This window comes from Tiliqua scincoides, chromosome 7 (assembly GCF_035046505.1).
Source record: "Tiliqua scincoides isolate rTilSci1 chromosome 7, rTilSci1.hap2, whole genome shotgun sequence".
Taxonomy (NCBI): Eukaryota; Metazoa; Chordata; class Lepidosauria; order Squamata; family Scincidae; genus Tiliqua; species Tiliqua scincoides.
Genome location: NC_089827.1, coordinates 4,168,121 through 4,195,241, shown reverse-complemented (window position 1 = coordinate 4,195,241; position 27,121 = coordinate 4,168,121). Strand labels below are relative to the sequence as shown.

Below are 27,121 nucleotides of genomic sequence, written 5' to 3'. Positions count from 1 at the left end.
CTTTGTGTACCTTGGCTCAACGATCTCCGACACTCATTCTCTCGATGCCGAGCTAAACAGGCGCATCGGTAAAGCAGCTACCACGTTTTCCAGACTCACAAAGAGAGTCTGGTCCAACAAGAAGCTGACGGAACATACCAAGATCCAGGTCTACAGAGCTTGCGTCCTGAGTACACTTCTGTACTGCAGCGAGTCATGGACTCTTCGCCCACAACAGGAGAGGAAACTGAGCGCTTTCCACATGCGCTGCCTCCGACGCATCCTCGGCATCACCTGGCAGGACAAAGTTCCAAACAACACAGTCCTGGAACGTGCTGGAATCCCTAGCATGTATTCACTGCTGAAACAGAGACGCCTGCGTTGGCTTGGTCATGTCGTGAGAATGGATGATGGCCGGATCCCAAAGGATCTCCTCTATGGAGAACTCGTGCAAGGAAAGCGCCCTACAGGTAGACCACAGCTGCGATACAAGGACATCTGCAAGAGGGATCTGAAGGCCTTAGGGATGGACCTCAACAAGTGGGAAACCCTGGTCTCTGAGCGGCCCGCTTGGAGGCAGGCTGTGCAGCATGGCCTTTCCCAGTTTGAAGAGACACTTTGCCAACAGTCTGAGGCTAAGAGGCAAAGAAGGAAGGCCCATAGCCAGGGAGACAGACCAGGGACAGACTGCACTTGCTCCCGGTGTGGAAGGGATTGTCACTCCCGGATTGGCCTTTTCAGCCACACTAGACGCTGTGCCAGAACCACCTTTCAGAGCGCGATACCATAGTCTTTCGAGACTGAAGGTTGCCAATACAAATAATACTATTGCTATACACAGCAAAACCCATGCAGCAAATCCCCCCTCTCCACGTCGCTGAAATGGTCCAGTGGAAAGGCAGAGGCCAATACGGTTGGTTCCAGCGGCGTCGCAGGAGTTGCCAGAACGTGACTGTGTTCAGCCATGAACTGCCTCAGCGACTCCGGCTCCGGATTTTGCCTCGAGGTTGACTCCTGAGGCCTTTTCCATAACTGGATGTAGCCACAAGGCAGTGGAGGTTTGGGATCAGAGTTTTCCTTCTCTCAGATGAGCTGCCTTCCCAGGCTGACGAGTCCCATCTACCCGGTGGCTGTTTAGTCGCCTCTTACGACAAGTACAGCCAAACTGAGGGCCTAATCTTATCCCCCAGCCCCCACCATTGAACACAATGGTGCTTACTTCCAAGTAGACAGGCATAGGATTGTACTAATAAGATACAAATGCAAAAATTAAACCAAAAAATCTGTTTTGTTTTAAGCTTGAACTGGAGAAACAGAAGATTCAAGAAGAGCAAGAAAATGCACCAGAATTTGTCAAAGTGAAAGGCAACTTGAGGAGGACAGTTCAAGAAGCAACAGATGCCCAAAATTCCTAGAAGAGCCTTGGAGAGACTTGAGAAGCTGTTCCCTCCATGGTTGCTGGGGACAGGCTTCTGCAGGTGGTTTCACCTGCTTGCCCTGCAAAGGGAATCTAAAATGGCATCTAAGTGTAAAATGTGTTCAATACGAGGTCAATTTCTGGAACCTGTGTGGATGAATGACTGCACAATAGACAGAGGAAACTCTCGCCAATAAAATATGGAGATCAGGGTGTAAGCAAGCAACCTGTTGTCGGTGGAAAGCCCTGCCCCACAGCACATGACCAGGGAAGTGATTTGAGTCGTTGAATTGCTTGCTTATTCCTGATCCAAGGTTAGTGGGCATCTCAGGCTAGTGTGTGTTTTAATTTTTGGGTTTGTTTTTTTTTTTTTCCTTTTTCTGACTTTGTGGCGTTCTGCTATGCAGAAGAACAAAGTGTTCTGAAACCCAGCTTCTCATTGCATTCTGTGTGTGGAAACCCTGCTTCAGAACTTTTCCCCAGCCTGTGATTTTAATATATATTTCTTTAGACCTGAAGTTGGATTGATCTTGTCCACTGCTTGGCGCTTGGGCCTAAGAGTTGCACACACCACCATCACCAAGAAGGAATTTTGGCACTGGAAACTTCATTTCCAGTGAGCAGCTAAAAGGTGTTATCAGTCACCACTGTGCTCACAGCGAAGCACATGTGCACTGAAATTCACATAAATGAGTGGCTGATCTTTCTTGCAACCAGCCTTTTTAAAGCTGTGCTACATTATATCATCTCCTGTGTGACAAGCACTTGCAAGGTCTGAATTGCAGTCGGTCTTTCTCTGATTCTGTTGTCTTGCTTGCTTTCACCAGGACCCAAACGACTGTGCAGTTAATTCCTTGTACACATGTGGCTGTCGTCCTTGTCAGCCACATGTGGCCACCCCATCAGATCTTGCTCTCAGAGCCGTGGTGACTTTCCAAAGCGGTTTGTGGTGATGCATGGGGAACTGCTTTTCAAAGAAGATGCAAAGTACAAGAATTGGGCTGGCTTGGACGTGCCTAAAATTGGCCCTTGAACCACACAGCCTTTGCTTGTGCTTTCTGCAGTGAAAAAATAAATAAAACAAAAGTGTAAAGCATCTGTGCTACTGTAAAAAAAAAAATGTAAGTGCCTGCAAAGGCTTGATTACAGACTGGGAGATTTAGATGCTAGAAGTAATCATTTCCATTGCCTAACTCATCTAGGAGTTCCTTTAAAAGGGTAACCCCCCCCCCCCACTCGCTTGTTCAGAAGCTTTATTCTGTGGCAGGCTCTTCTCAATTGGTGGAAATACTATCACAGTCCAGATACAGAAATGAATATGGTGGGCCCTCCTTATCCGTGGATGCCACAAGCTTGTGCCTCAGAGGGCCTCCCAGATGTGACCTAAAGCCGTTTCCAGTTCACAGCAGCAATTTTGGGTTGCATTCGGGAGGTGTTCTTAGGAAGCTGGTGCAATCTCCAGAGGGCCCAGCGTGGCCTCCAGGTAAGTTACTGCAGCACTGTCATCCCCACCCCCGTGGATTTCAGCATCCATGGAGGGTCAGCAAACTGGATCTCCCTCAGATACCGATGACCCACTGTGTTTTGGAGAGGGGGTGGGAGAAAAGCTGTCCTAATTTGCAAGCCTACTGTATGGGCTTTCTTAGGAACTGATTAAACTTGAGCTTGCGCCAGTATTTCACCCACCAACTCTTCAGCTGGGTTCAGGCATCTTTTAATGACCTTTTAGTGCTCTGCAAGAATCCCTAGTCTACAGGGTTGTCTCAGTTATGGCAAGACAGTCTGGACAAGGCCCTTAAGAGGTCTTTCTGTTGTTGTTGATCTACACAATCTAGGACAGGTCACTTTAAGTCTGTGCATGAGTCACAGAAGTCCTTACACATCCGCATAACCGGATATGAAAGTTCACCTAAAAATGGTAACATCCTAACTTTGACCTGCGTAGTCTTAATTTTAGTACACATATATGACCGTGTCCAAGAGAGACATGTGAATGTTTCCTATGTTTTGGATATGCCAATAAGTGAGCAACACCCACCACTGCCAAACCAGCTTCTCAATAGAGTGGGTACTCCTTATCCACAAATTTCAGTATCTGATGCTGAGCCTACAGCTGGAGGGCCCTGGAGATCCTCCCAGATGTGACTAGGAGGCACTTGCAGTTTGCGCCGAGGACTTCTGGTTCACACCGGAGACTTGAGGTTGCATCCAGAGGCTTTCTAAGGCCCAACCCTGGATTTAATTATCTGCTGAATTTGATATCCACATGGGATCCTGAAATGGATCCCCCATGGGTACTAACGGCCCACAATAAAATCAAAATGGGTATATGGAAGACTATCACTACAAATATAGATCACGTAAGCATCAGTCACTGCAGTTAAATGCTGTTTACATCCCCATTTAGATGGGATCAGGTACATATTTTTTGCTTTGGAATGCTGAGCAAAAATAAATCATTCCTCTGTAATGGCATCCAAGCAAAATGCTTGATGCCAACACAAGCCATGTTAGCAGGTAATGGTTTTTGTCATTTGCTGCAGGCCCTGAATATTGGAAAAGACAATTTCCGTGTTGGTCTTGGGATAGAACGTTTGACAATGAACAGTCTTGTCTTTTGCACAATGCTCTTCAAATTGTCACTTACCCAAGCAGCTCTTTTGAGAATACAGTCGCATTATCGGTCCCAGTCAATGATAAGGAGGTTTTGCTGTGATATGATTCACTTCTCATTTAAATCCTGAGCAAACATATTTATCCCTGATGTATTGATGAGGAGGTGTGAATTTTTAGGGGAGCAAACATGAAGGCCACTGACAAAGCCATGCTGTTGGATTGTTTGATCACCTTTAAGGGTTAAACTTGTTGTTTTCAGTTTGGAGGTTGTGAGCTCTTGGAGCTGTTTTGGCAAAGCAGATTCCAGAGTACTCTAGTTTCTTCTTTTCCTCTCCTTATTCTGGAGGCTGAGGTTGGAGACGTCTCACATAACTCATTGTTCACATATGTGCACTGCAATTGGAGTTGCCACTGACCTTCTCCATCTTTGTAATTTTAAGTTTTCTGCATACAAGGATTTGGGGTGGTGGAGTCACCCCAAAAAATCTTGCCTTAAAGCCTTTATCAACTGCTGCGTGTTCTCTCATGCACCCTCTGATATATACCCCCCCCCCCATTTTAGACAACTAGACACACTTCTGGAATCCACACCAGGCCTCTGTTTCAGTGGCTATTAAGGCAAGGAGGGGAGTCTTCACCTGGGATCACCACTCCAAAATGAAATGATACCTTTGGTCCCAAAGCCCTCTGAGTATAATGAGGAGAAGCCCATAGATTGCAATGAGCTCTGGGTCAGACCTTTAGCTCAGCGCTTCCCAAACTCACCTCTGCTGCAACGCCCTCCATGCTGCAAACCAACCCAGAAGTGGCAATGATGCGTGACATGATGTATTTGCCAGTTACTTCTGGGTTGGAGATGTTTGAGCGACCCTACAAATAGCGGTGAGAGGCTCAGGGCAGGTGGGAGGGCTTAATTAGGCGGGCAAAAGCTGGTCATAAGAGCTTGTCCACCAAGCCGAACCTCCTACCGCTGTTTGAAGGGTTGCTGTTTGGTCTCGCTGTCAGGCACCCTGCAATGCCCCAGTGAGCGCCTCGTGATGCCCCACGGTGTCTCAGTGCACAGTCTGGGAACCTCTACTTTAGCTGAACGCAGTGAAGGATGGTGTGATCAATTGGCTTGCAAGGCAAGGAAGGACAGCTGTTTTCTATAGCGCCCAAGGGAAACAAACTGCTTTGTAGATACAATAAGTAGTAGTCTTGGGGGTGGGGTGGGAAAGTAGCAATACTGAACTACTTTTAGAATGTAAACATACTTTTAGCCCATCATCTAAGGAGTCTCCCAGACTTCTGTTCATGTAGGAATCCAGAATTTTGTTTTGTGTTGGTATGACAGGCAAATGATTGTTTTGAACATCAGGATCTGACAGATTGTCAAACACTTTATTTACAGCAGCGAATGACGACTCTCATGGCTAAGTTTCTGTTGAGTTAACAAATCTTACCTTTCCAAAAGGTTGAAACAAACTGTTGAATATTTCAATTGAACTACCATGATTAAAAATGGCTGACTTGTTTTATTTTTTTAAACCGTTTGTCTCTTAATTGGTCGGTTCTTTTAGAATTATTTGTTTTAGCTGGTTATGGTAGCAAGTTGTTTCCTCCCCATTCTTTAAACTGTGTTTTTAATCTTCTGTCTTCACTTGTTTGAGTGTACATATATACATATTAAAAAAAGGGAGCCTTAATGGGATTTGTTTTCATAATTTAATATTTTTTGTATTTGCTCTTGCCTATTTGTTTTGACTAAACAGTGTTACAAAAATGAAGGTGGAATTCTTAGAACCAAAGTTAATTCTTAATAAAATTCTACTACATGCTTGGAGTATGCAACGGTGTGTATTGACCTTTGCTGCATTTAACGTTTTCTCTTTGTCCACTGAAAATTGAATTCTGTTTTTTCTGTCTTGCAGAAAACAGTTCAAGGTCACACTGACTGACCTTTTAAAATAGTCTGTTTATTCAGACACAAGGTTTCACTGAGTGACAAATTAGTTTAGCAAAGCAGCTATGTCTCCTAAGTTTCCCCCCAAATTTAGTTTTGAAGAACAATTTTACCCTGAAATCTTAAATGACATTTTTTAAAAAAATTGAGCAATTTAGATCTTTACAAAAGAAAAGAGAAGAAAAATTTGGAATTATTTCTAGAACTGCCATTCTGGATTCTTCTAAGTTTACTCACACAATCGCATCACAATTACAATTTATTTTTGCTAATTTTGAATGCAGATGATGTATGGGCTTCTTCTGAGAAAACGTGATTAGGGCTGCAGCATAAGTGTTGATATTATTGAATATATTGGGGTGGATCCCAGGGTGGTGATCCTCTCCTGTGAAAAGACGCACCCCCAATTGAATCATCATGGGTTGCTGTGATATAAATTTGTCAAAAACCATGTTAAGATACATGGAGTTATGGGGTTGTCATAGACAGCATCACAAATCCATTTGGATAGCCCATACTTCTATGTAGATGTTTTATAAAAAAAGGACTGAGGTTTTGTTGGGACGGAGGGTGCTGAGAGCAACATCATAAATTGTTGCTTCATTCAAATATACAGTAGTCTTCTTCTCTACCCCCCCCCCCAATATTTATGGGTGATATGCTCTAAGACCTACTGCAGGTGTCCAGAACTACGGATAATAACAAACACTATATAAAGAGGCCTCCTTCTCACCTAGGGCATAAGAACATAAGAACAGCCCCACTGGATCAGGCCATAGGCCCATCTAGTCCAGCTTCCTGTATCTCACAGCGGCCCACCAAGTGCCCCAGGGAGCACACCAGATAACAAGAGACCTGCAAGGCCTCCTGGGAATTGTAGTTAAGAACATAAGAACAGCCCCACTGGAGCAGGCCATAGGCCCATCTAGTCCAGCTTCCTGTATCTCACAGCGGCCCACCAAATGCCCCAGGGAGCACACCAGAGAACAAGAGACCTCATCCTGGTGCCCTCCCTTGCATCTGGCATTCCAACATAGCCCATTTCTAAAGTCAGGAGGTTGCACATACACATCATGGCTTGTATCCTGTAATAGATTTTTCCTCCAGAAACTTGTCCAATCCCCTTTTAAAGGCGTCCAGGCCAGATGCCGTCACCACATCCTGTGGCAAGGAGTTCCACAGGACAGCCACACGCTGAGTAAAGAAATATTTTCTCTTGTCTGTTCTAACTCTCCCAACACTCAATTTTAGTGGATGTCCCCTGGTTCTGGTGTGGTCAGGATGCACCCACAGGGAGACCTTATGGTAGCCGCCGTAGATCTCATTGACTGAAGCATCACACCTCACTCCTGACACCTGGTACAGGCTGCTGGCACAGAAGGCCCTGCAGCAGACCTATAGCAGCCCCATCATGGTGGGACCACCAACCCATGTGAGCACCTCTAGCCAGAGCAGAGAGACAAGAAATAGCGCCGGAGTGGTGGACGCTGCCTTCCCACAGCAGCAGTGCGCACAACCTGTTTTCCTGCCTGCTGTGCCCCCCTCCTCCCCCCACACCACTTTTTTTAAAAAAAGTTTTCAATCCACAGTTGGTTGAATCCCCAAATATGGGACGTGCAGATACAGAAGGCTAGAAGCATTTTTAAGTGAAAGGTGTCATTATAATCATAATGATTTTGGAGGGTTGCATGAAACAGATTTGAAACCACAAAGTGCCTGCACTGGCCTTATCTATGGAGGCTTCCTCACTTTTGAGGATGATTCAAATTTGCTCCAAGTGTGGTTCTGCATTGTGAAGCCCTTAGGCTTGTCTCTACCATAGAAGCCAAAGTTATGTGTAAAGAAAATTGCCTCCCTGTTCAGGAAATCTTCAGGGCGGCAGAACCTCTCAAGAGCTTAACTTCCTGGAGGCTTTCCTTATTTAATATGTTGCATTAGTTCTGGCCAGAAAATCCAACCCTGAGAGCACAGCCATTTGTGATTGTGTTTGGGGATTTAGATGAAAGGGGAAGGGAAAACCAGGTTACCACTAAAGGAGATTTTTCACCCACCAACACCCCCTCCACAGACTACTTCTTTTGTGTCTTTCAAATTACTAGGTAAATCAGAATCTGGGGAAAAGCCTTCCTGTTATTCTCAAGGTGCATTAATAACATTTCAGTTCTGCTTTCCGAGGAAAAAGATGTCTGCCTGGATTCACACCAGCAGTATTGCGCTTCCAATAAGACTTGTGCTTGTTTCAGAATGCTTTGCATAGGTTAAAGTGCTCCAAAGTGCTCCTACAAGACCTGCCTCTTAGTGACAGCTTGGAGTCCTAAAATGGCCAGTCTTTCGCTGGGGATGGGAGGTGGGCAAGTTTCATTTTCTCCTTTGCCAATCATAGTGTATCTCGCCATTACTTAATTGTACCATTACACAGTACAGAACATGAGCATTGTGTTCCTCACATAGCTGGTTATGTTGCTTTCAAATGACTGGAAACTGTTGCTGCCTGGTTTGCCACCCGGAGAAAAAGAATTTAGCTTTTAGATGCAGTGATCAAGGGAGAGGTGAGTTGGCTTCCTGGCCCCAAACCTCCTGACAACTGAGGCAGCATCCCAAATGCTGCCCCCTTACCCAATGACATCCACTAAAATTGAGTGCTGGGAGAGTTAGAACAGACGGAAGGAAATCTTTAACCAGCTTGTCATTAATCTGTGGAACTCCTTGCCAGAGGATGTGATGATGGCACCTAAAGGTTCAGATGCCTTGTAAAGGGCATTGGATAGATTGATGGCAGAAAAGTGCATCACAGGTTTACAAGCTGTGGTGGATAAGTGCAACCGCCTGGTTTTAGAAGTAGATTATCTCTGAATTCCAAGTGCAAGGAAGATGATGCCAGTATCGCCATATCCTGTGGCAAGGAGTTTCATAGACTAATTACATGATGGGTAAAGAAACATTTTCTTTGGTCTGCTCTAACTCTCCTGACACTCCATTTCAGTGGATGTCCCCTGGTTCTGGTGTTGTGGGAGAGGGAAAACAGCACCCCCTATCCACTTTATCCATCCCCTGCATAATTTTGTATTTCTCAATCATATCCCCTTTCAGGCGCCTCTTTTCTAGACTGAAGAGCCCCAAACACTGTAGCCTTTCCTTGTAAGAGAGGTGCCCCAGCCCAGTAATTTTGTTCACTCTCTTCTGCACCTTTTCCAGTTCCACTATATCCTCTTTGAGCTGTGGTGACCAGAACTGAACGCGTCCAGATGTGGCCTTGCCATTGATTTGTACATGACTTTAAACAATAAAACAGGCCTGTCATTAATGTGTTGCAATTATCCACCAGAAAGGTGTTACTAGTTGACCAGGTAATAACTTGGGTCCATTGATTTTTGCAGGTCATTCCCTAGTGTGAGTCTATACTTAAAGATCTATTGGACATGGACATGTTAACTTTGAAGTCTGGTCAATTAAGGTCTAGCACTCTGTGTTTGTGCCTGCATGCTCTTTGTGAGTATAGTAAAGCGCCAATGCGATACAGTTGTTTAGAGCAGGGGTCGGCAACCTGTGGCTCTAGAGCCGCATGTGGCTCTTTCAGCCGTCTGCTGCGGCTCCTCCGGGTGAAAGTGGCAAAGGGGTTAACAGGAGGCACCTGTGCTGGGAGGGCAGGCTGCTTCCCTCCGCCCCCTGAGCTCACTGCCCTCCTCTCCCTTCACCCCCACCCGCCCCACATTGGTTTCCCTTTTCAATTTTGCCGCTCTGCAGGCTTAAGGTCCCTGTTTTTCCCTTCCCCAACTCTCCAGCAGGCTCAGCCAATCAGCATCCAGCAGGCTCCTGGCTTTCTCTGTTGGAATGGCTCAGGGCCCTTCACTGGCTGACCACCAGCCAATCCTGAGCCGCCTTCCTCCTCAGCCCTTGCAGCCCGCCTTTCCCTGAGCAGGTCCCCACTCAGTGCAAGGAGAGGCTTTTCCTAACAAATCGGCTAGTATTATAATGCCGTTGTACGAATCGATGGTAAGGCCACACCTGGAGTATTGTGTCCAGTTCTGGCCGCCGCATCTCAAAAAAGACATAGTGGAAATGGAAAAGGTGCAAAAGAGAGCGACTAAGATGATTTTGGGGCTGGGGCACCTTCCTTATGAGGAAAGGCTACGGCGTTTGGGCCTCTTCAGCCTAGACGCCTGAGGGGGGGCATGATTGAGACATACAAAATGATGCAGGGGATGGACAGAGTGGATAGGGAGATGCTCTTTACACTCTCACATAACACCAGAACCAGGGGACATCCACTAAACTTGAGTATTGGGAGAGTTAGAACAGGCAAGAGAAAATATTTCTTTACTCAGCGTGTGGTTGGTCTGTGGAACTCCTTGCCACAGGATGTGGTGCTGGCGTCTAGCCTAGACGCCTTTAAAAGGGGATTGGATGAGTTTCTGGAGGAAAAATCCATTATGGGGTACAAGCCATGATGTGTATGCGCAACCTCCTGATTTTAGAAATGGGTTAAGTCAGAATGCCAGATGTAGGGGAGGGCACCAGGATGAGGTCTCTTGTTATCTGGTGTGCTCCCTGGGGCATTTGGTGGGCTGCTGTGAGATACAGGAAACTGGACTAGATGGGCCTATGGCCTGATCCAGTGGGGCTGTTCTTATGTTCTTATGTCTACTCAGTAGTAAGCCCCATTACAGTGGATGAAGCTTGCTCCCAGGAAAGGGTGCCTGGGATTGCAGCTGTGGAGCCTGCTCCTATGCATGTCTACTCAGTTGTAAGCCCCATTACATCGGATGAAGCTTACTCCCAGGAAAGGGTGCCTGGGATGGCAGCCTTGAAGCCTGCTCTGTTCCAGAGTAAGCCCCGATGTAGTCCCTGGGCTACTCCCAGGAAGGTGTGGAGGGCTGTATCCTCAGCCTCCTCCTGTGCAGGTCTACTCACAAGTAAGCCCTGCTGTAGTCAGTGGGGCTTCCTCCCAGGAAGGTGTGGAGGGCTGCAGCCTCAGCCCCCTCCTATGCAGGTCTACTCACAAGTAGTCAGTGAGGCTTCCTCCCAGGAAAGTGTGGAGAGGACTGCAGCCTGAGAGCTCCAACCAACTTGTCTGCTCAGAAGTCCCATTGTAGCCAATGGGGCTTACTCCCAGGATAGTGTGGAGAGGGTTGCAGCCTGAGTGAGGGAGGGAGGGCAGGCAGGCAGGGCAGAAGCTGGCCTGTGGTTGTCCCCCCCACCTCCCCCCCAGCTCTGGCTTCTTCTCTTCCCCACCTCTGGAGTCTGTGTCCTTTTTTCCTTCCAGCAGGGTGCCTCTGGAAAGTGGGAGGAATTCTTTAGTATCCATGTAAGATAAGCAGATGTCATAACCACCATATGTATTGGAATCCTGGAAGATCTAGCGAGGAGGTAGATGTGGTGTCAGCAGTGGCCCCTTTAAGGGTAAGGCCTGGGCATCCAGCAGAGTGTGCTGCACAGCTGCAGCCACTTGAAGGCAATAGGGCCCTCAGGGATATAAGGAGCACCTGAGGAAGGGGGTGTGGGTTGGAGAAGTGCAGGTTGGAGGGAGGCTGGGCTGATTGACTTGGATACTCTGACTGATTTGACTGACTTACTTTGGAATCTTTGGAATGAAAAGACTGTGACTTTTCTTATTGACTTTGGACTCTGCCCTGGATGCTCTGACTGACTTTGTGACTAATGGACTGCTGGAGACACTGGAGTTTGGTGTGTGGCTGCTGTGCCCAAGACCTGCTGAGGACCCAGGGTCTGCTGTAGTGGTGGGAGGCTGCTGGCAGGAGAGAGGACCTCTGCAGGTTGAACAGGTGAGCTACCCTGGAGGTGGGGTCCAGCAGGACTGCAAGGCAGAACCAGGGTCATTTGTTGGGGGAAAGAAGGGAAGCTAATTTGCTTAAAGTGGGCATAATTCTCCAGGCAGAGAATGGCCTTGGAATCAGGCAAAACACCATAGAGGACCAGGTGTCTGAAAACACAGGACAAGAATGTATGACAAAACTAACTAAAAGCTACAAGAGGGGGCTACATTATAAAAATGGGACCTATAAGAGCATAAAGGTGGGGGGGGGGGAAAAAAACTATATATGCAGTGTTATCTTCATTTTAGATGTCAAAAGGGTTTTGTGGCTCCTTAGGTTTTTTTTCCTCCGGAAAATGGGTCCAAATGGCTCTTTGAGTGTTTAAGGTTGCCGACCCCTGGTTTAGAGCATCCATATGGCAATCTGGGGAGCCCTGCTTGTTGGAAGGTTCAAGTTTTCTTGGTGTTCAAAAATAAATGATGTCCATGTTGTATCCTTCTTTGACAGGGAGGCCCTGGAAACTGAGAAATGCTCCTAAGGCAGCGGTTTTCAACCAGTGTGCTGTAGCACCTGTGTGTCACAAATGGTCTGCAGGTGTGTCTCAGGAATTTGGGGAAGGGTCATTTATTAGTAGGTCCAATGGATGATTTGAACCCTTCTCCCCCACCGGCAGCATGGTGTGTCTTGTCAATTGTCAAAGCACGTTATACATTTTTTTTTACAAACTTAGGGCACAATCCTAAGCAGGTCTACTCGGACGTAAGTCCTATTGTGTTCAATGGGACTTACTCCCAGGAAAGCGAAGTTAGGATTGCAGCCATAGTCAGTGTGCCATGAGATGAAAAAGGTTGAAAATTGCTGTCCAAAGTGGCTGTAACCAAGCAAAGGTTGGGAATGGCTGGTTTAGAGTACCTAGACGAGGATGATAGGATTCAGAAACAGTGACCTTGCACTTCTTGGATGACCTTGGGCCACTCACCATCTCTGAGCTTAGCCAACCTCACGGGGTTGTTGTGAGACTAAAAGGCAGCTGAGTTGCCACTTGTAACACCCTGAGCTCCTTGACCTTGGTGAAGGGCAGTAAAATGTGAAGAAAAAGATTTATCGTCTTTAGAATAAGCTCTTTCCTCTTTCTATGTATCTTTTCCTTGCCCAAAGCCTGATTCCTAGAAAAAAAGCGTGAAGAGAATTCTAATGAAACAGTTGGCATCTGTGCTGCTGTAAGAGAAAATAGCCTGGAAACGACTTTTCTATGGAGTTGGACGGGCTTTACACAAGACTGCTTACAGTCTTTCTGAATAAAAATGGAATTTGACTGCTCCTCATCTTGGAACTTTGCTTGATAATGAGCCAGTTCTTGGCAGGGAAAATGATTTCCAGTGTGAGCTGGAGGAAATCCAGGCTCACTTTAAAGAGGGGCAAGGGAGGAAAGAAAAGATATGGTTTGCCTGCAAAATCTGAACAGATCTGACTAGTGTAAACAGATGCTGGTTTGTACAATAAGGATGTTGGTTGTCTTGGGCAAGTTAGAACCTTTAGAAGGAGAACAAACTGTGCAGGGCTTTGATGCAATGATGTAGCCCTGATTTGGTGCAAGTTCCTTATTGCACCTTTTCAAACCAATTAACATTTCAACAACAACAACAAAAATCCAAATATCTTTTCTCTTGGGTTTCCATTTCATAATCTGAATTCCAGCACAGCTGAGTGTTTAAACCAGTATTTTCTGAAGATGGAGATGAGATTTGTCCCAAAAAGTATGGTTTTTTAAAACCGTGTGCACATTGTTAAGCAACAAAAATCAGAGGGCAGTAGCTGTTATGAACTAGATTGCAAGGCTGCAATATTCAATGTATGGTTGGCAACCTTCAGTCTCGAAAGACTATGGCATAAGCCTACAGCGCCTGGTATTCCCAGGCGGTCTCCCATCCAAGTACTAACCAGGCCTGACCCTGCTTAGCTTCCAAGATCAGTCGAGATCGGGCATGTGCAGGGTAACTAAGTTAAAAAGTCAATGTATGGTGAGTCGTCCTTATCCACATGCTTGGCAGCCGTGGATTTGAATATCTGCAGATGCAGAGCCCACAGCTGGAGGGCCCCAGAGGACTTCTTGGACACGATCCGAAGGTACTTCTGGTTAGCTGGCACAAAGCAAGTTCCTTCCAGTCGCATCTAGAGGTGTTCTGCAGTGCAGGGATTGTGGTGCCTAAGTAGATTTCATTATCTGCTGAATTCAGTTACCCTGCACATGCCTGATCTCGTCTGATCTCGGAAGCTAAGCAGGGTCAGGCCTGGTTAGTACTTGGATGGGAGACCGCCTGGGAATACCGGGTGCTGTAGGCTTATACCATGATCTTGGAAGCTAAGCAGGGTCAGGCCTGGTTAGTACTTGGATGGGAGACCGCCTGGGAATACCGGGTGCTGTAGGCTTATACCATGATCTCGGAAGCTAAGCAGAGTCAGGCCTGGTCAGTACTTGGATGGGAGACTGCCTGGGAATACCGGGTGCTGTAGGCTTATACCAGGGGTGTCCAAAGTTTTTGGCAGGAGGGCCACATCAGCTCTCTGATACTATGTCGGGGGCTGGGGGGAAAAAAGAATTAATTTACATTTAAAATTTGAATAAATTTACATAAGTTTACATAAATGAATATATTAAAGATGAACTTATATGAACGAATGAAGGTCTTGCAATAGCTCAAGGCCTATAAAAGGCCTTGCACAAAGCAAGGCTGGCCTTTCCTTTGCTGCCGCTGCTGCATCACAGATGTGAAAGAGCAAGCAGTGGAGGGAGCCCTCATCCCACAGCTCACATGAGAGGTCAAACAGTCGCCGTCACGCTGAGAGAAGTTGCGTTGGGCCAGTGCGGGCTTCAACAAATCTCTGGAGGGCCAGAGGCTCATTGGAGACTGGGGGTTCCCTGAGGGCCGCATTAAGAGACCTCGAGGGCCGCAAGTGGTCTTATACCATAGTCTTTTGAGACTGAAGGTTGCCAACCAACTATGGGGTCCTGGAATGGATTCCCTTTGGATACCGAGGACCCACTAGAATTAATCACCAACTGATTGATTCCACTGATTATTTCAATCATTTGCAAGTCCCACTTTTTATTAATTATCTGGTTCATTGCACTACTAAAGCATTGACCCTAAGAGAAAAGAGTGCTGGATCTGAATCCGCTATCTCACCTGCTCCCAGTTTGTTCGTCCAGTTAATGTGAAAAGAACAAAAATAACTTTTAAAAAACCAGAAGAAAGATGCAGGGGCTAAAACCTCAGTGCAGCCATTTCCTTCCAAATATATTAAATGCCCGGTGCTTTGTTTTTGTTTTTTTCCTTAAATTCACTTTATGCCTACCAGCAATGTGTGACCTTCAAATTGGTATTATGGAATAGGAAACTGCAGCTGTACCTCCAGAAGGAGGGGTGATGGTACGTTAGATCATAACATGACTACTGCCAGATGAACGGAATCCCAGGATGAGATTGCAAGAGATATCTTGGATGTGGGTTTAAGCAATTGCTTTTTTTCTCCCAAAGTAAATTATTTTGATGGCAATTCTGATGGATTGTTTGTTTTTCTTAGCTACTGTTTAGACGCTGACCTTTCAGCTGTAGAAAAACCTTGTCTTTTTAAAGCTCGCCTTTGCAGTTGAGCAATGAAATGATGGTTGCGTTTTCTGAGCTGACCGAAAGTTGCCTTATCCTGAGCTGGTCTGGCACCTGTCTGAGTCAAGTCACATGCTTGATGTATTTCACCTAGCAAATGCTAAGCAGAAGGTACAGAATATCTGGATCACAAATTTCTTCAGGCATCTTGTTCGTATCGCCGACTTTACTTACTTTTGTTAACAGCAGTGGTCAGTATATTGATCAGTTCCATGTGGTTAATTACATAAAAGTGGCTAGAATATTCATATATTGATTGATTGATTACAGTATTTGTATGCCACCTTTCTCAAAGACTCATAGACTTGAGTCACATAGAATCAAGATGGTTTAAATAGGCAAGCTGACCATAAACCCCTCTTTTTTTCAAATGGGGTTTTTCTAAGTGTTATTCTGTGAAAGAAACTCATGGGCTTTTCCATTTCTCCAGATGTTTCCTTTCATCGTGCAGTCATCATCCTGGCTGCACAGCTCTTGTGCTTTCCAAGCTTTCACAGGTAGCTGCAAAACGCACCTCAGGCTGGTATCCATTTCTTGCCAGCGTCCTCATTGCTTCATCCCTAGCCAGTGATCTCCGGTCTTCCATCCAAGGTGAAACCTAAGCTGATCCTGCTGAGCTTTTACATGCAAGGTGATGGCTTAGCCTCCAGACCATAGCTCCTACCTATGTTTCAGGCCATAGACCATGTTTCAAAGTTCTCCAAGTAGCTTCCATAACAAATGGAATGTGAAAATGGTTGCCTGTCCCAAGAAGGCTCACAGTAGGGGGTAAAAAGCTCAAGAGAAACACCAGCAGCTTCCACTGGAAAGATGCTGTGTGCTGTGCTGAGTTCAATAGAGGCAATACCTCTTCCTAAATACAATCTGTACAAAAACCATATCATGTCAGTGGCTTCCTTTGTTGTTGGCAACCTTCAGTCTCGAAAGACTCTGGTATCGCGCTCTGAAAGGTGGGTCTGGAACAGCGTCTAGTGTGGCTGAAAAGGCCAATTCGGGAGTGACAATCCCTTCCACACCGGGAGCAAGTGCAGTCTGTCCCTGGTCTGTCTCCCTGGCTGTGGGCCTTCCTTCTTTGCCTCTTTGCCTCAGTCTGTTGGCCAAGTGTCTCTTCAAACTGGGAAAGGCCATGCTGCACAGCCTGCCTCCGAGCGGGCCGCTCAGAGGCCAGGGTTTCCCACTTGTTGAGGTCCACTCCTAAGGCCTTCAGATCCCTCTTGCAGATGTCCTTGTATCACAGCTGTGGTCTACCTGTAGGGCGCTTTCCTTGCACGAGTTCTCCATAAAGGAGATCCTTTGGGATCCGGCCATCATCCATTCTCATGACATGACCGAGCCAACGCAGGCGTCTCTATTTCAGCAGTGCATACATGCTAGGGATTCCGGCTCGTTCCAGGACTGTGTTGTTTGGAACTTTGTCCTGCCAGGTGATGCCGAGGATGCATCGGAGGCAGCGCACGTGGAAAGCATTCAGTTTCCTCTCCTGTTGTGAGCGAAGAGTCCATGACTCGCTGCAGTACAGAAGTGTACTCAGGACACAAGCTCTGTAGACCTGAATCTTGGTATGTTCCGTCAGCTTCTTGTTGGACCAGACTCTCTTTGTGAGTCTGGAAAACGTGGTAGATGCTTTCCCGATGCGCTTGTTTAACTCGGTATCGAGAGAAAGAGTGTCGGAGATCGTTGAGCCAAGGTACACAAAGACATGGACAACCTCCAGTTCATGCTCAGAGATTGTAATGCAGGGAGGTGAGTCCACATCCTGAACCATGACCTGTGTTTTCTTCAGGCTGATTGTCAGTCCAAAATCTTGGCAGGCTTTGCTAAAAGTGGCTTCCTTTAGGACCATGAAGTCTAACATTTGAGGTAGCAGAGCTTGTACTTTAAAGGTAGATCAAACAACCCCTTCATTTTAAGTGAGGCCTGAGTCACCACCAAAAGCCTAGCAACAGTTAAAAAAAAAAAAAGAGAGATTATCCTGCAGGTGATAGGGAGCACTTCTGAATCTCTTAAATCAGATGCATCATTCAGCTTAAATTACCTGACAGTGCCCCCTTACAGCCAACCTGCTGTGATACCTGAAAAATGTGTGGGGGAGTGTGGGAAGAGAAGGATCCTAATTGACAGGAATGGAAAAATTGAGTTACAGAGATAAAAGAAGAATTTGAGGAAGATCTTCCCTGGGTTTGCATCATCAGAGCTGCCAGTTTGCATTATTTTTAGTGGATTTCAGTTTCTCTCTCTCTCTTTGAAGAGATTCCACCACCAGTGTTCTTGCCTGTGCGAAGCCAGCCTCTTGCCAGGAAATTAAAAAACAAAAACAAAAACACTTGATGCTGAAGTTAGAGTTTGCTTGTTGAATATTTTAGAACAAACAGAATGGAATAACCGGGTGGGAGGGAGGAAAGGAACAAAAGGAGCCTATAAAAGAAGCTGCAGGAGATCTCATATGCTTGAAGAGATGTGAATTAAGCAGGAGTGAGAGCCGTGGTTTTCCTTTACCTGTAAAGAGTGGCTGTCGATGGTTTCTGACCCCCTTCCTGCATTTGTCATTTCTCAAACACTTACTCAGTAGGTGAGCTGGAAGGCTGCCAGATCTATATCGGCTCCAGAGTTATCTAGCAATTTTGAGCTTCAGCTCTTTCCTTGATGAGCTGCTTCTTTTGCAAACAGTTGGAGGCTCAGGTTTTGAGATGGACAGAATTCTCCAAAGGGTAGAGTTGTCATGGTATGCTGCATCTTCTTTTCAGATCAAAAAAGGTGCATTTGAAGGTGTCCCAGGCATCAAACACTCACACTTCCATCAAATATGCTTGAGCACCAAACACACTGTTACCATAGCCATATGGGTGAAATGCCTGCGTATTCATTGATTTTTTTAAAAAAAAATTCTCACAGTAGCACTCAAGGCACATTAAAAATTACGATAATCCTGCAGTAACCCTTCAATGAGATCATGTAAGACTGACTGTAGGCAGCTGGTTTTGGATATTATTGACAGTGGGCAGAGCAAGAGACAAGAAGGAGATGAAGCAGAAAACAAATTTAAGGTGCGGAAATCCAAAATCGGACGGCACAAATGCGTCCCACAAATAGTATTCCTGTAATGGCTTTTTCTGTTTGCAGTTGAAAATCAAAAGTTACAGCTGGCGTATTTCAAGGGAAAAGGGAATGACTGTCATACCCAATTGATTAGAGGACTGGAAAACCAAGAGCATTATTACTGCACCTCAAATTTCATATTCATTGGTAGTGGTGGTAGTTGTCGTTTAAAAAAAAAAAAATTCATACTGAAAACAAAATCTAGTATGAAATTATGCCCTTATAGCTGGACAAAGAGGCTTCTTAGCCCCAAACGATAAAAAGAGAGGTGGCTGTTTTAATATTTAGTAGAGACAGAGAGTGCACAATTGTCCCTGTTCATCACAGCACAATAAAACAGTGCCTATTGGCCTCTTATTGTTATTAATGTGAGTCTCTTTAGAATTTTTCTCATTTATTTTGCTATGTGAACTTGATTTTGTGAATTTTTTGTTGTTGTTGAAAAGTATAAGTGTTGAAAAATTGTGTTTTCAAAAGTGTTGAAAAGTATTGTTTAACAATATTCATAGCCATAAGGACTAGAAATTGCTTTAAAACATTAAAAAAAAAAAAAGGAAAGCAGAGCTACCTGGGAAATTCTGCACCCACTATCCCTTTCTTTTGTCCGCTCCTGCAGAATTGTGCCAAATCCATAGTCTTAGCAATAGCTGTCGCAGGACAAACGGCGTCTGTTTCTTACTCTAGTTAGTATTCAGAGATCTTGCTTTGAGTGTGGAGCCCCTCTTGCAATCTGATGCCCAGTTGCCAATTCGCAGCAATATCTAGCACTTGAAGATGCTTCCTCCTCACTGGGAATACAGTATACAAGAATTATGGTTCTGTACTGCACACAAGGTACATGAGTCATCCACTAATTAGGGGGACTGCAGGGACAGAGCAAAATTTTATTACGCTGTGCACAGTTCCATATGTAGGTCAAACGTGATCACCGGACCATGAGATTTAACAGCTTGAGAGCATATTTCAATTAATAATGAAAACATGGTTGTTCTAATTGATAATCTGTCATAGACAGACAGAGTCTAGCCAGGGCATCGTCTTGATAAACTTGAATTATTGTTAAATATCGACACAGAAGTTGGGCCCCGTGCCTAAGGGGGCCCCAAGCTACAGCATTCTAGTCTTCTGGGCGGTTTTCTATTAAAATGTGCTTAGCTCCATTTGGGCCATTAACTCGCATGCACTTTTTGATTGCTTTCCATTCTATCACAGAGATATACAATCTCTAACAGTGGTTCCCAAATTTTTCAGGACCGGACCCGCTTTTTAAAATGTCACTCTATCAGGACCCACCTAGCTTTATGAGACTTTATAAAAAAAGATCTAGAAAGAATTTTATTTTCAAGTAATAACCAGGAAAAAACATGGTTGTCAACCTTCAGTCTCGAAAGACTATGGTATAAGCCTACAGCACCCAGTATTCCCAGGCGGTCTCCCATCCAAGTATTAAGCAGGCCTGACCCTGCTTAGTTTCTGAGATCAGCCAAGATCGGGCATGTGCAGGGTAACAGTTGCTGCCAACCAGGAAAAAAATGTTCAAACATTTTATCTTCCTATATTTACACAAACTTTCAAACTGCAGGAGCGGAGCTCTTTGCAGGACATTTAGCAGCTATCTGACTTTTGAATAGCTTCAGGGCTTGAGGCGGTTATTTCCATCACCAGTGTTTTCATTGGAGGCTCTGCTTGGGACTTTACAGCTCACCAAAAATTAGGTCCCAACCCACAGTTTGGGAACCACTGGTCTCTAATAAACTATATTTCTATCCCTAAGATTCTACAGACTTTGGTTGTGAACCTGGGCCCCCCACAGGTCCTAAGGCCAGCTTTCCCAGATGCTTTTGAAATATGGCTCTGAACCCTCTGTTTTTGCTCCCCAAATGATGGATAGCCTTACAGTACATTCAAATATAAAAGATCTCCTCTTCCTATCAGTTTGGAATACCACTCATTTTTCTACACACCCCTTTCCCTGCGCCTTGTGTAGTATAACTTAATTTATCTGCACAGCAGCACAAGAGACACTGAACTGGATGCTGGCCTGCTTAAATAAATCAAAGTACACATTATAGGGAGATGGATGTTCAGATGTAGCAGTATAATTGACAGCGGTGGATCCTGGGAAGAGGGAAATAAATGGTTGATGGATAAACCCAAGTAGCATAATTTGCAATTAAAATATATCTGCAGAATTGTTCAGCTGCAGAATAAAAAAAAGTCCAGTTTGCTCTTGGAAAATTGGTACAAATCAACTGATTTACTGCAGAGGACTGAGATTTCCCCCTGTTTGAAATTTTGGCAAGGAGGTCTGTGAGAAAATAGGAGAAGTGCATGAGTTTAGGAGGCAAGAGATGTGGTTAAGAACAGTGATATAACAGGAGAGGAAGGTGGGGAAAAGATGTACTCACGCATAGGTGCATGGCAGCACAGTTCAGTGGGAGAGCTAGGAGTGATTTATTTACCAGAAATGCTTATTTGTCTTCTGGGTAGTGTTTGAAACAGCATATGAAAATGCATTTTTTTAAAGCATCCCTGCTGGTGGAACATGGAGTTATATGTGATGACTGAAATAAATTGCAGAATTGCTGTCTTAAAACTAATTTCCAATGTGCCCAGGATTACTGTCACAGAAGGACCAGTCTCTCCCAAGGCATATTCCAAAACTTTTTTTCTTTCAATCTTCACCTTATTCTTTAAAATAATAACAAAAATCTCGCAGGACCCAAGATGCCGGCCCCTGTGGGAAGTGCTAGGAGGGGCCGCCGAGGACATCCCACAGCACTCCTGTGAGTGTGCCACGACTCACACTTCGGGAACCAATGCCCAAGTCTAATCAGTTTTAGCATGTTAGTGTATTTAGCATGTTAGTGTATACAATTCAGTGCGCCATTATTTAAGAATAATACCCTGGGGGCTGGGGGCTAAGAATAGGCCCTCAGTTTGGCTGTACTTGTCGTAAGAGGCGACTAAACAGCCACCGGGTAGATGGGACTCGTCAGCCTAGGAAGGCAGCTTATCTTAGAGAAGGAAACTCTGACCTCAAACCTCCACTGCCTTGTGGCTACATCCAGTTCTGGAAAAGGCTTCAGGAGTCAACCTCGAGGCAAAATCAGGAGCCGGAGTCCCTGAGGCAGTTCATGGCTGAACACAGTCACGTTCTGGCAACTCCTGCGACGCCGCTGGAACCAACCGTATTGGCTTCTGCCTTTCCATTGGACCATTCCAGCGACGTGGAGAGGGCGGATTTGCTGCATGGGTAACAGCCTATCCTCCATACCTTCTTTACCCAGGCTTCGCGCACTGGAGAGGACACTCCAACTTTACCATACGGCGTCGGCACAACACGGGAAGCAGCAGTTTACTGGTTATAAGTCTTTGCTCGATTGGCGTAGAGCATGACGCCAGGGGCTGCTTCCGACGGTGGGAGAGATCATTGCATTTCATTGGGCAGCTACCGCCCGCCTTAAGCTGGGCAGTCCCCAGCCAGTAAGGTGTTGCCTCGCCATGGTCCGTTAACCTCATGGGGTGCGTGGGGTTTAGGGTGAAAACCGACAAGCGGATCGACAACTCTGCACCATGCAACAGAAAACAGAAAACTACTGCCCTAAAGCTGGGCACCTGGAACGTTAGGACAATGACACCTGGCTTCTCTGATGACCTGCAAGAAATAGACGACGCACGCAAAACAGCTGTCATCGACATGGAGCTGAGCAGACTGCAGATGGACATCGTCGCCCTTCAAGAGACTAGGCTGCCAGATTCCGGATCTGTCAAGGAGAGAAATTTCTCATTTTTCTGGCAGGGAAAACCACCAAACGAAACCAGGGAACATGGCGTTGGCTTTGCGGTCAGAAATACCCTGCTGAAATCCATCATCCCACCTACTGTGGGAAGTGAAAGAATTTTGTCCCTGCAGCTCCAGTCATCAGCAGGACCTATCACTCTCATCAGTGCTTATGCACCGACTCTGTCGTCTCCAGCAGAAGCCAAAGACAAATTCTATGATGACCTGGCCACCACTGTCAAGAAAATCCCTGTAAAAGAGCCATTGTTCATCCTCGGCGATTTCAATGCTAGAGTTGGTGCTGATAACAGTTCATACCGTTTACAAACAGTGAATACCGTTTACAACACCGCCTTGTCCATATTCGGCAAGAAGACCAACAAGGCGGCAGACTGGTTTGAAGCCCACTCTGAGGAGTTGACACCAGTCATTGAGGAAAAGAGGAGAGCTCAAGCAGCATACAAGGCCTGTCCCAGTGAGCGCAACCTGCAGGTCCTCCGAACTGCTCGCAGCAAAGTCCAACAGACTGCCAGGAGATGTGCTAACGACTACTGGCTCCAGCTCTGTTCCGAGATACAGATAGCAGCTGACACGGGCAACATCAAGGGGATGTATGATGGTATCAAGCAGGCCCTAGGTCCAACACAGAGGAAAATTGCCCCTCTGAAGTCTGCCACAGGCGAGGTCATCCAGGATCGGGCGCAGCAGATGGAACGCTGGGTGCAGCACTACTCTGAGCTATATTCCAGAGAAAATGTAGTCACCGAAGAAGCACTGAACAACATTGAGTGCCTGCCTGTGCTGGAAGAGCTTGACAGTGAACCAACCCTAGAAGAACTTCACGTGGCCCTGGACTCCCTTGCCTTTGGCAAGGCACCTGGAAAAGACAGCATCCCTGCTGAAGTCCTAAAGTGCTGCAAAGAGATCATTGTCACTGAGCTGCATGAAATCCTTTGTCTCTACTGGAGAGAAGGTGGAGTACCTCAAGACATGAGGGATGCAAACATCATCACGCTGTACAAGAACAAAGGTGACAGGGGTGACTGCAACAACTACCGCGGCATCTCTCTCCTTAGCGTTGTAGGAAAGCTGTTTGCCCGAGTTGTACTAAAGAGGCTCCAGGTACTTGCAGAGAGCGTCTATCCAGAATCGCAGTGTGGATTCCGAGCCAACAGGTCCACCACTGATATGGTATTCTCCCTTAGACAACTGCAGGAGAAATGCAGGGAACAACGACAGCCACTCTTTATAGCCTTCATAGATCTCACAAAGGCTTTCGACCTGGTCAGCAGAGACGGCCTCTTCAAGATTCTCCCCAAGATTGGATGTCCACCCAGGCTCCTCAGCATCATCAGATCTTTCCACAAGGACATGAAAGGCACTGTTGTCTTCGATGGCTCCACATCAGACCCTTTTGACATCCGAAGCGGAGTGAAGCAGGGCTGTGTTCTTGCACCAACCTTGTTTGGGATTTTCTTCGCTGTCCTGCTGAAGCAGGCCTTTGGAACTGCAACAGAAGGCATCTATCTCCGGACCAGATCAGATGGAAAGCTCTTCAACCTCTCCAGACTGAGAGCAAAATCCAAAGTCCAGCTGAAATGTCTGCGTGACTTCCTCTTTGCTGACGATGCAGCTGTCACTACCCACTCTGCCAAAGATCTCCAGCAGCTCATGGATCGTTTTAGCAAGGCCTGCCAAGATTTTGGACTGACAATCAGCCTGAAGAAAACACAGGTCATGGTTCAGGATGTGGACTCACCTCCCTGCATTACAATCTCTGAGCATGAACTGGAGGTTGTCCATGACTTTGTGTACCTTGGCTCAACGATCTCCGACACTCATTCTCTCGATACCGAGCTAAACAAGCACATCGGTAAAGCAGCTACCACGTTTTCCAGACTCACAAAGAGAGTCTGGTCCAACAAGAAGCTGACGGAACATACCAAGATCCAGGTCTACAGAGCTTGCGTCCTGAGTACACTTCTGTACTGCAGCGAGTCATGGACTCTTCGCTCACAACAGGAGAGGAAACTGAGCGCTTTCCACATGCGCTGCCTCCGATGCATCCTCGGCATCACCTGGCAGGACAAAGTTCCAAACAACACAGTCCTGGAACGTGCTGGAATCCCTAGCATGTATTCACTGCTGAAACAGAGACGCCTGCGTTGGCTCGGTCATGTTGTGAGAATGGATGATGGCCGGATCCCAAAGGATCTCCTCTATGGAGAACTCGTGCAAGGAAAGCGCCCTACAGGTAGACCACAGCTGCGATACAAGGACATCTGCAAGAGGGATCTGAAGGCCTTAGGGATGGACCTCAATATGTGGGAAACCCTGGCCTCTGAGCGGCCCGCTTGGAGGCAGGCTGTGCAGCATGGCCTTTCCCAGTTTGAAGAGACACTTTGCCAACAGTCTGAGGCTAAGAGGCAAAGAAGGAAGGCCCATAGCCAGGGAGACAGACCAGGGACAGACTGCACTTGCTCCCGGTGTGGAAGGGATTGTCACTCCCGGATTGGCCTTTTCAGCCACACTAGACGCTGTGCCAGAACCACCTTTCAGAGCGCGATACCATAGTCTTTCGAGACTGAAGGTTGCCAATACAGTGTATTCTAAACTTGGTTGGCAACCTTCAGTCTCGAAAGACCATGGTATAAGCCTACAGCACCCGGTATTCTCAGGCGGTCTCCCATCCAAGTACTGACCAGGCCTGACCCTGCTTAGCTTCCAAGATCAGATGAGGTCGGGCATGTGCAGGGTAACAGTTGCTGCCATGAGAGGCATAAGGCCATCCTTTATTCAATAAGTACTTAAATATGCACTGATGTCCTATTGAAAGTACTGATTAAGTAATCAGGTTTGGAGTTTCTGTACAAGAGCTAAAAATGAAGAAAAAAGATAATACTAGAGGGAGAGATAATCAGCTTCTTGGTTCTTGCAGTCAAGGCCTTAGTTTTACAAAGTTGCTCTGCTTGCTTCACGTGACCTTTTTCTGCATGACTTGGCAGAAAGGAACTTCAAAGGACAAATGCTCAATTCTGTACATCACATTAAACTGGAACGTGAAATTAGGATGGTTGCATTTTTTCCATTATTTTTCCCCCTTTGATGTAAGGCATTACCAGAATTAGGTTAATTCAAAGACTCGGGGTTTATTCATACCCTTCTCTATCTGCTTAAATTTGCCACATTTAAATAGTAATTTCTGTGTGTGTGTACCACATGCATGAAAGCAGAAATACACGAGACGTGCGCAGAGTTTCTGAGAAATGGTGTGGCCAGATCCAAAGGTGGACAATGCCCCTATGCTTTGAGCAAGAAAAAAAGACAAGTCTAGCAATTGCAGCTTTTTCAGAGCCAGTTCAAGACTTTCCAGCACTTGCCCAGTGGTGCCCCATCTACCTCTGTCTCAGATGTGGGGGGAAAAAGTAGTTTCCACTATGAAAGAATGAGTTTGATTTAGTTATGGCTTCATCTCTAACCCTTTTAGTGTTGCTTCACCTTATGGTTTTGTCCCTGTGAGCAAAACATGTCCAGGGGTCAGTAGCTAGCAAAGCAGACTTAGAACAAGAGTCAGGAAGAGGGGTGGTTAGATGTTGAATATGTTCAGTGTATACAGAGTGACCAGACGTCCTCTTTTCCAGGACATGTCCTCTTTTTTTAAGCCTTGTGTCATGGAAAAGTGTCCTCCTTTTTCCTGTGAGCAAGCCCCTGAAAGCAGTGCATAGCCTTCTTGTAATTAATAAAATAAGCTCTCTCTGCATTAATTATCTTTCCATCTGAATCAATAGCTTCAAGGCTTATTGCCGTTATCTAGGACTGAGTGTGCACAATAAAGTGCAAACTCAGAGGCAGGATGTCACTGAAAGGAGGCAATTGGTGAATGAAAAGGTATCATATTGGTCAGGAAAGTGGCACCCAGATCTTTGAAAAAGGTGCTGTCTGAGCCACAGCAAGGTCACCTGTGTTTACCTCTTGGAATGGGCAGGCTCCTTTAAGAGGAGATAATATTTCAAGTATAGAGAATCAGTTTCAGGAACCTCCATGGATACCGAGATCAGCAGATGGGGGAAGCACTGCACTTACTCATGTTAGGGTTGCACTGAGCCCTCCAGAGGCCTGTGGCCCACTCCACAAACCTCCCCATTTCCTCAGAACACCTCTGCAACATGACTGGAGATATTCTGAGACTGGGAAAGGTCTGTGGTGTGGGTCACAGGCCTTCCTACACCTCAGAACACCTCCCGGATGTAGATGGAAGTGGCTTCCGGTCACATACTGGAGGCCCTCTATCAAGCTGTAGGCTCAGCACTTGCAGATTGTGGAATTCGCGAATCCAAAGGGCCTTCTCCAACATTGACGGCCTTATAGGTCAGCACCGCACTTTGAATTGTGCTTGGAAATGTATGGGCATCTGGTATTCAGGCCACAGCACCAAGGTATTTGCATTCGAGAAACTTCAGTCACGTACGGTACATGGTTCCAAACCAAAGTTCAATTCCACAGGGGCAATGTGGAGATGCAAACGTGGGTGGATGGGTGTGTGGCTTGAACACACATTGCAAGCCAGGGAAAAAAACTTTCTGATTTCTAAAAGGGTTCTTCTTCTCCCCCCCCATCCAAGACCACCTGGTGACAAAACTCTTAAATACCAGACTGATTCTCACTCTAACCAAAGGGAAATTTTCCACAATTAAGCATCTTCGAAGACACCATCAGGCAACCATCACCTGGTGTGGAAATGCAAGAATGATTTTGCTTCAGGCACACGAAGAAGAACCTCTTGGGTTCAAATTCTGGCAGCATTTATTTTTTTAAAAACTGTCTTTTTTTTTAAGGAATAATTAC

General features: G+C 46.0%; 1 protein-coding gene and 3 pseudogenes across 2 annotated transcripts in view; 2 read left to right on the top strand and 2 right to left on the bottom strand.

The window, feature by feature from the left end:
• Positions 1-1,914, top strand: part of FAM107B (family with sequence similarity 107 member B) — a 51,344-nt gene extending 49,430 nt beyond the window's left edge. For both annotated transcript variants that reach the window (XM_066634252.1, XM_066634253.1), the window contains exon 4: positions 1,278-1,914. In XM_066634252.1, coding sequence (XP_066490349.1) covers positions 1,278-1,394 — 117 coding nt within the window. In that variant the 3' untranslated portion in view covers positions 1,395-1,914. The remainder of the gene's footprint in view (positions 1-1,277) is intronic.
• Positions 1,915-13,620: 11,706 nt separating this feature from the next.
• Positions 13,621-13,739, bottom strand: LOC136657758 (5S ribosomal RNA; annotated as a pseudogene).
• A 218-nt stretch (positions 13,740-13,957) lies between these two features.
• LOC136658017 (5S ribosomal RNA) lies at positions 13,958-14,071 on the top strand (annotated as a pseudogene).
• A 10,858-nt stretch (positions 14,072-24,929) lies between these two features.
• On the bottom strand, positions 24,930-25,046 carry LOC136658218 (5S ribosomal RNA; annotated as a pseudogene).
• Positions 25,047-27,121: the final 2,075 nt, after the last annotated feature.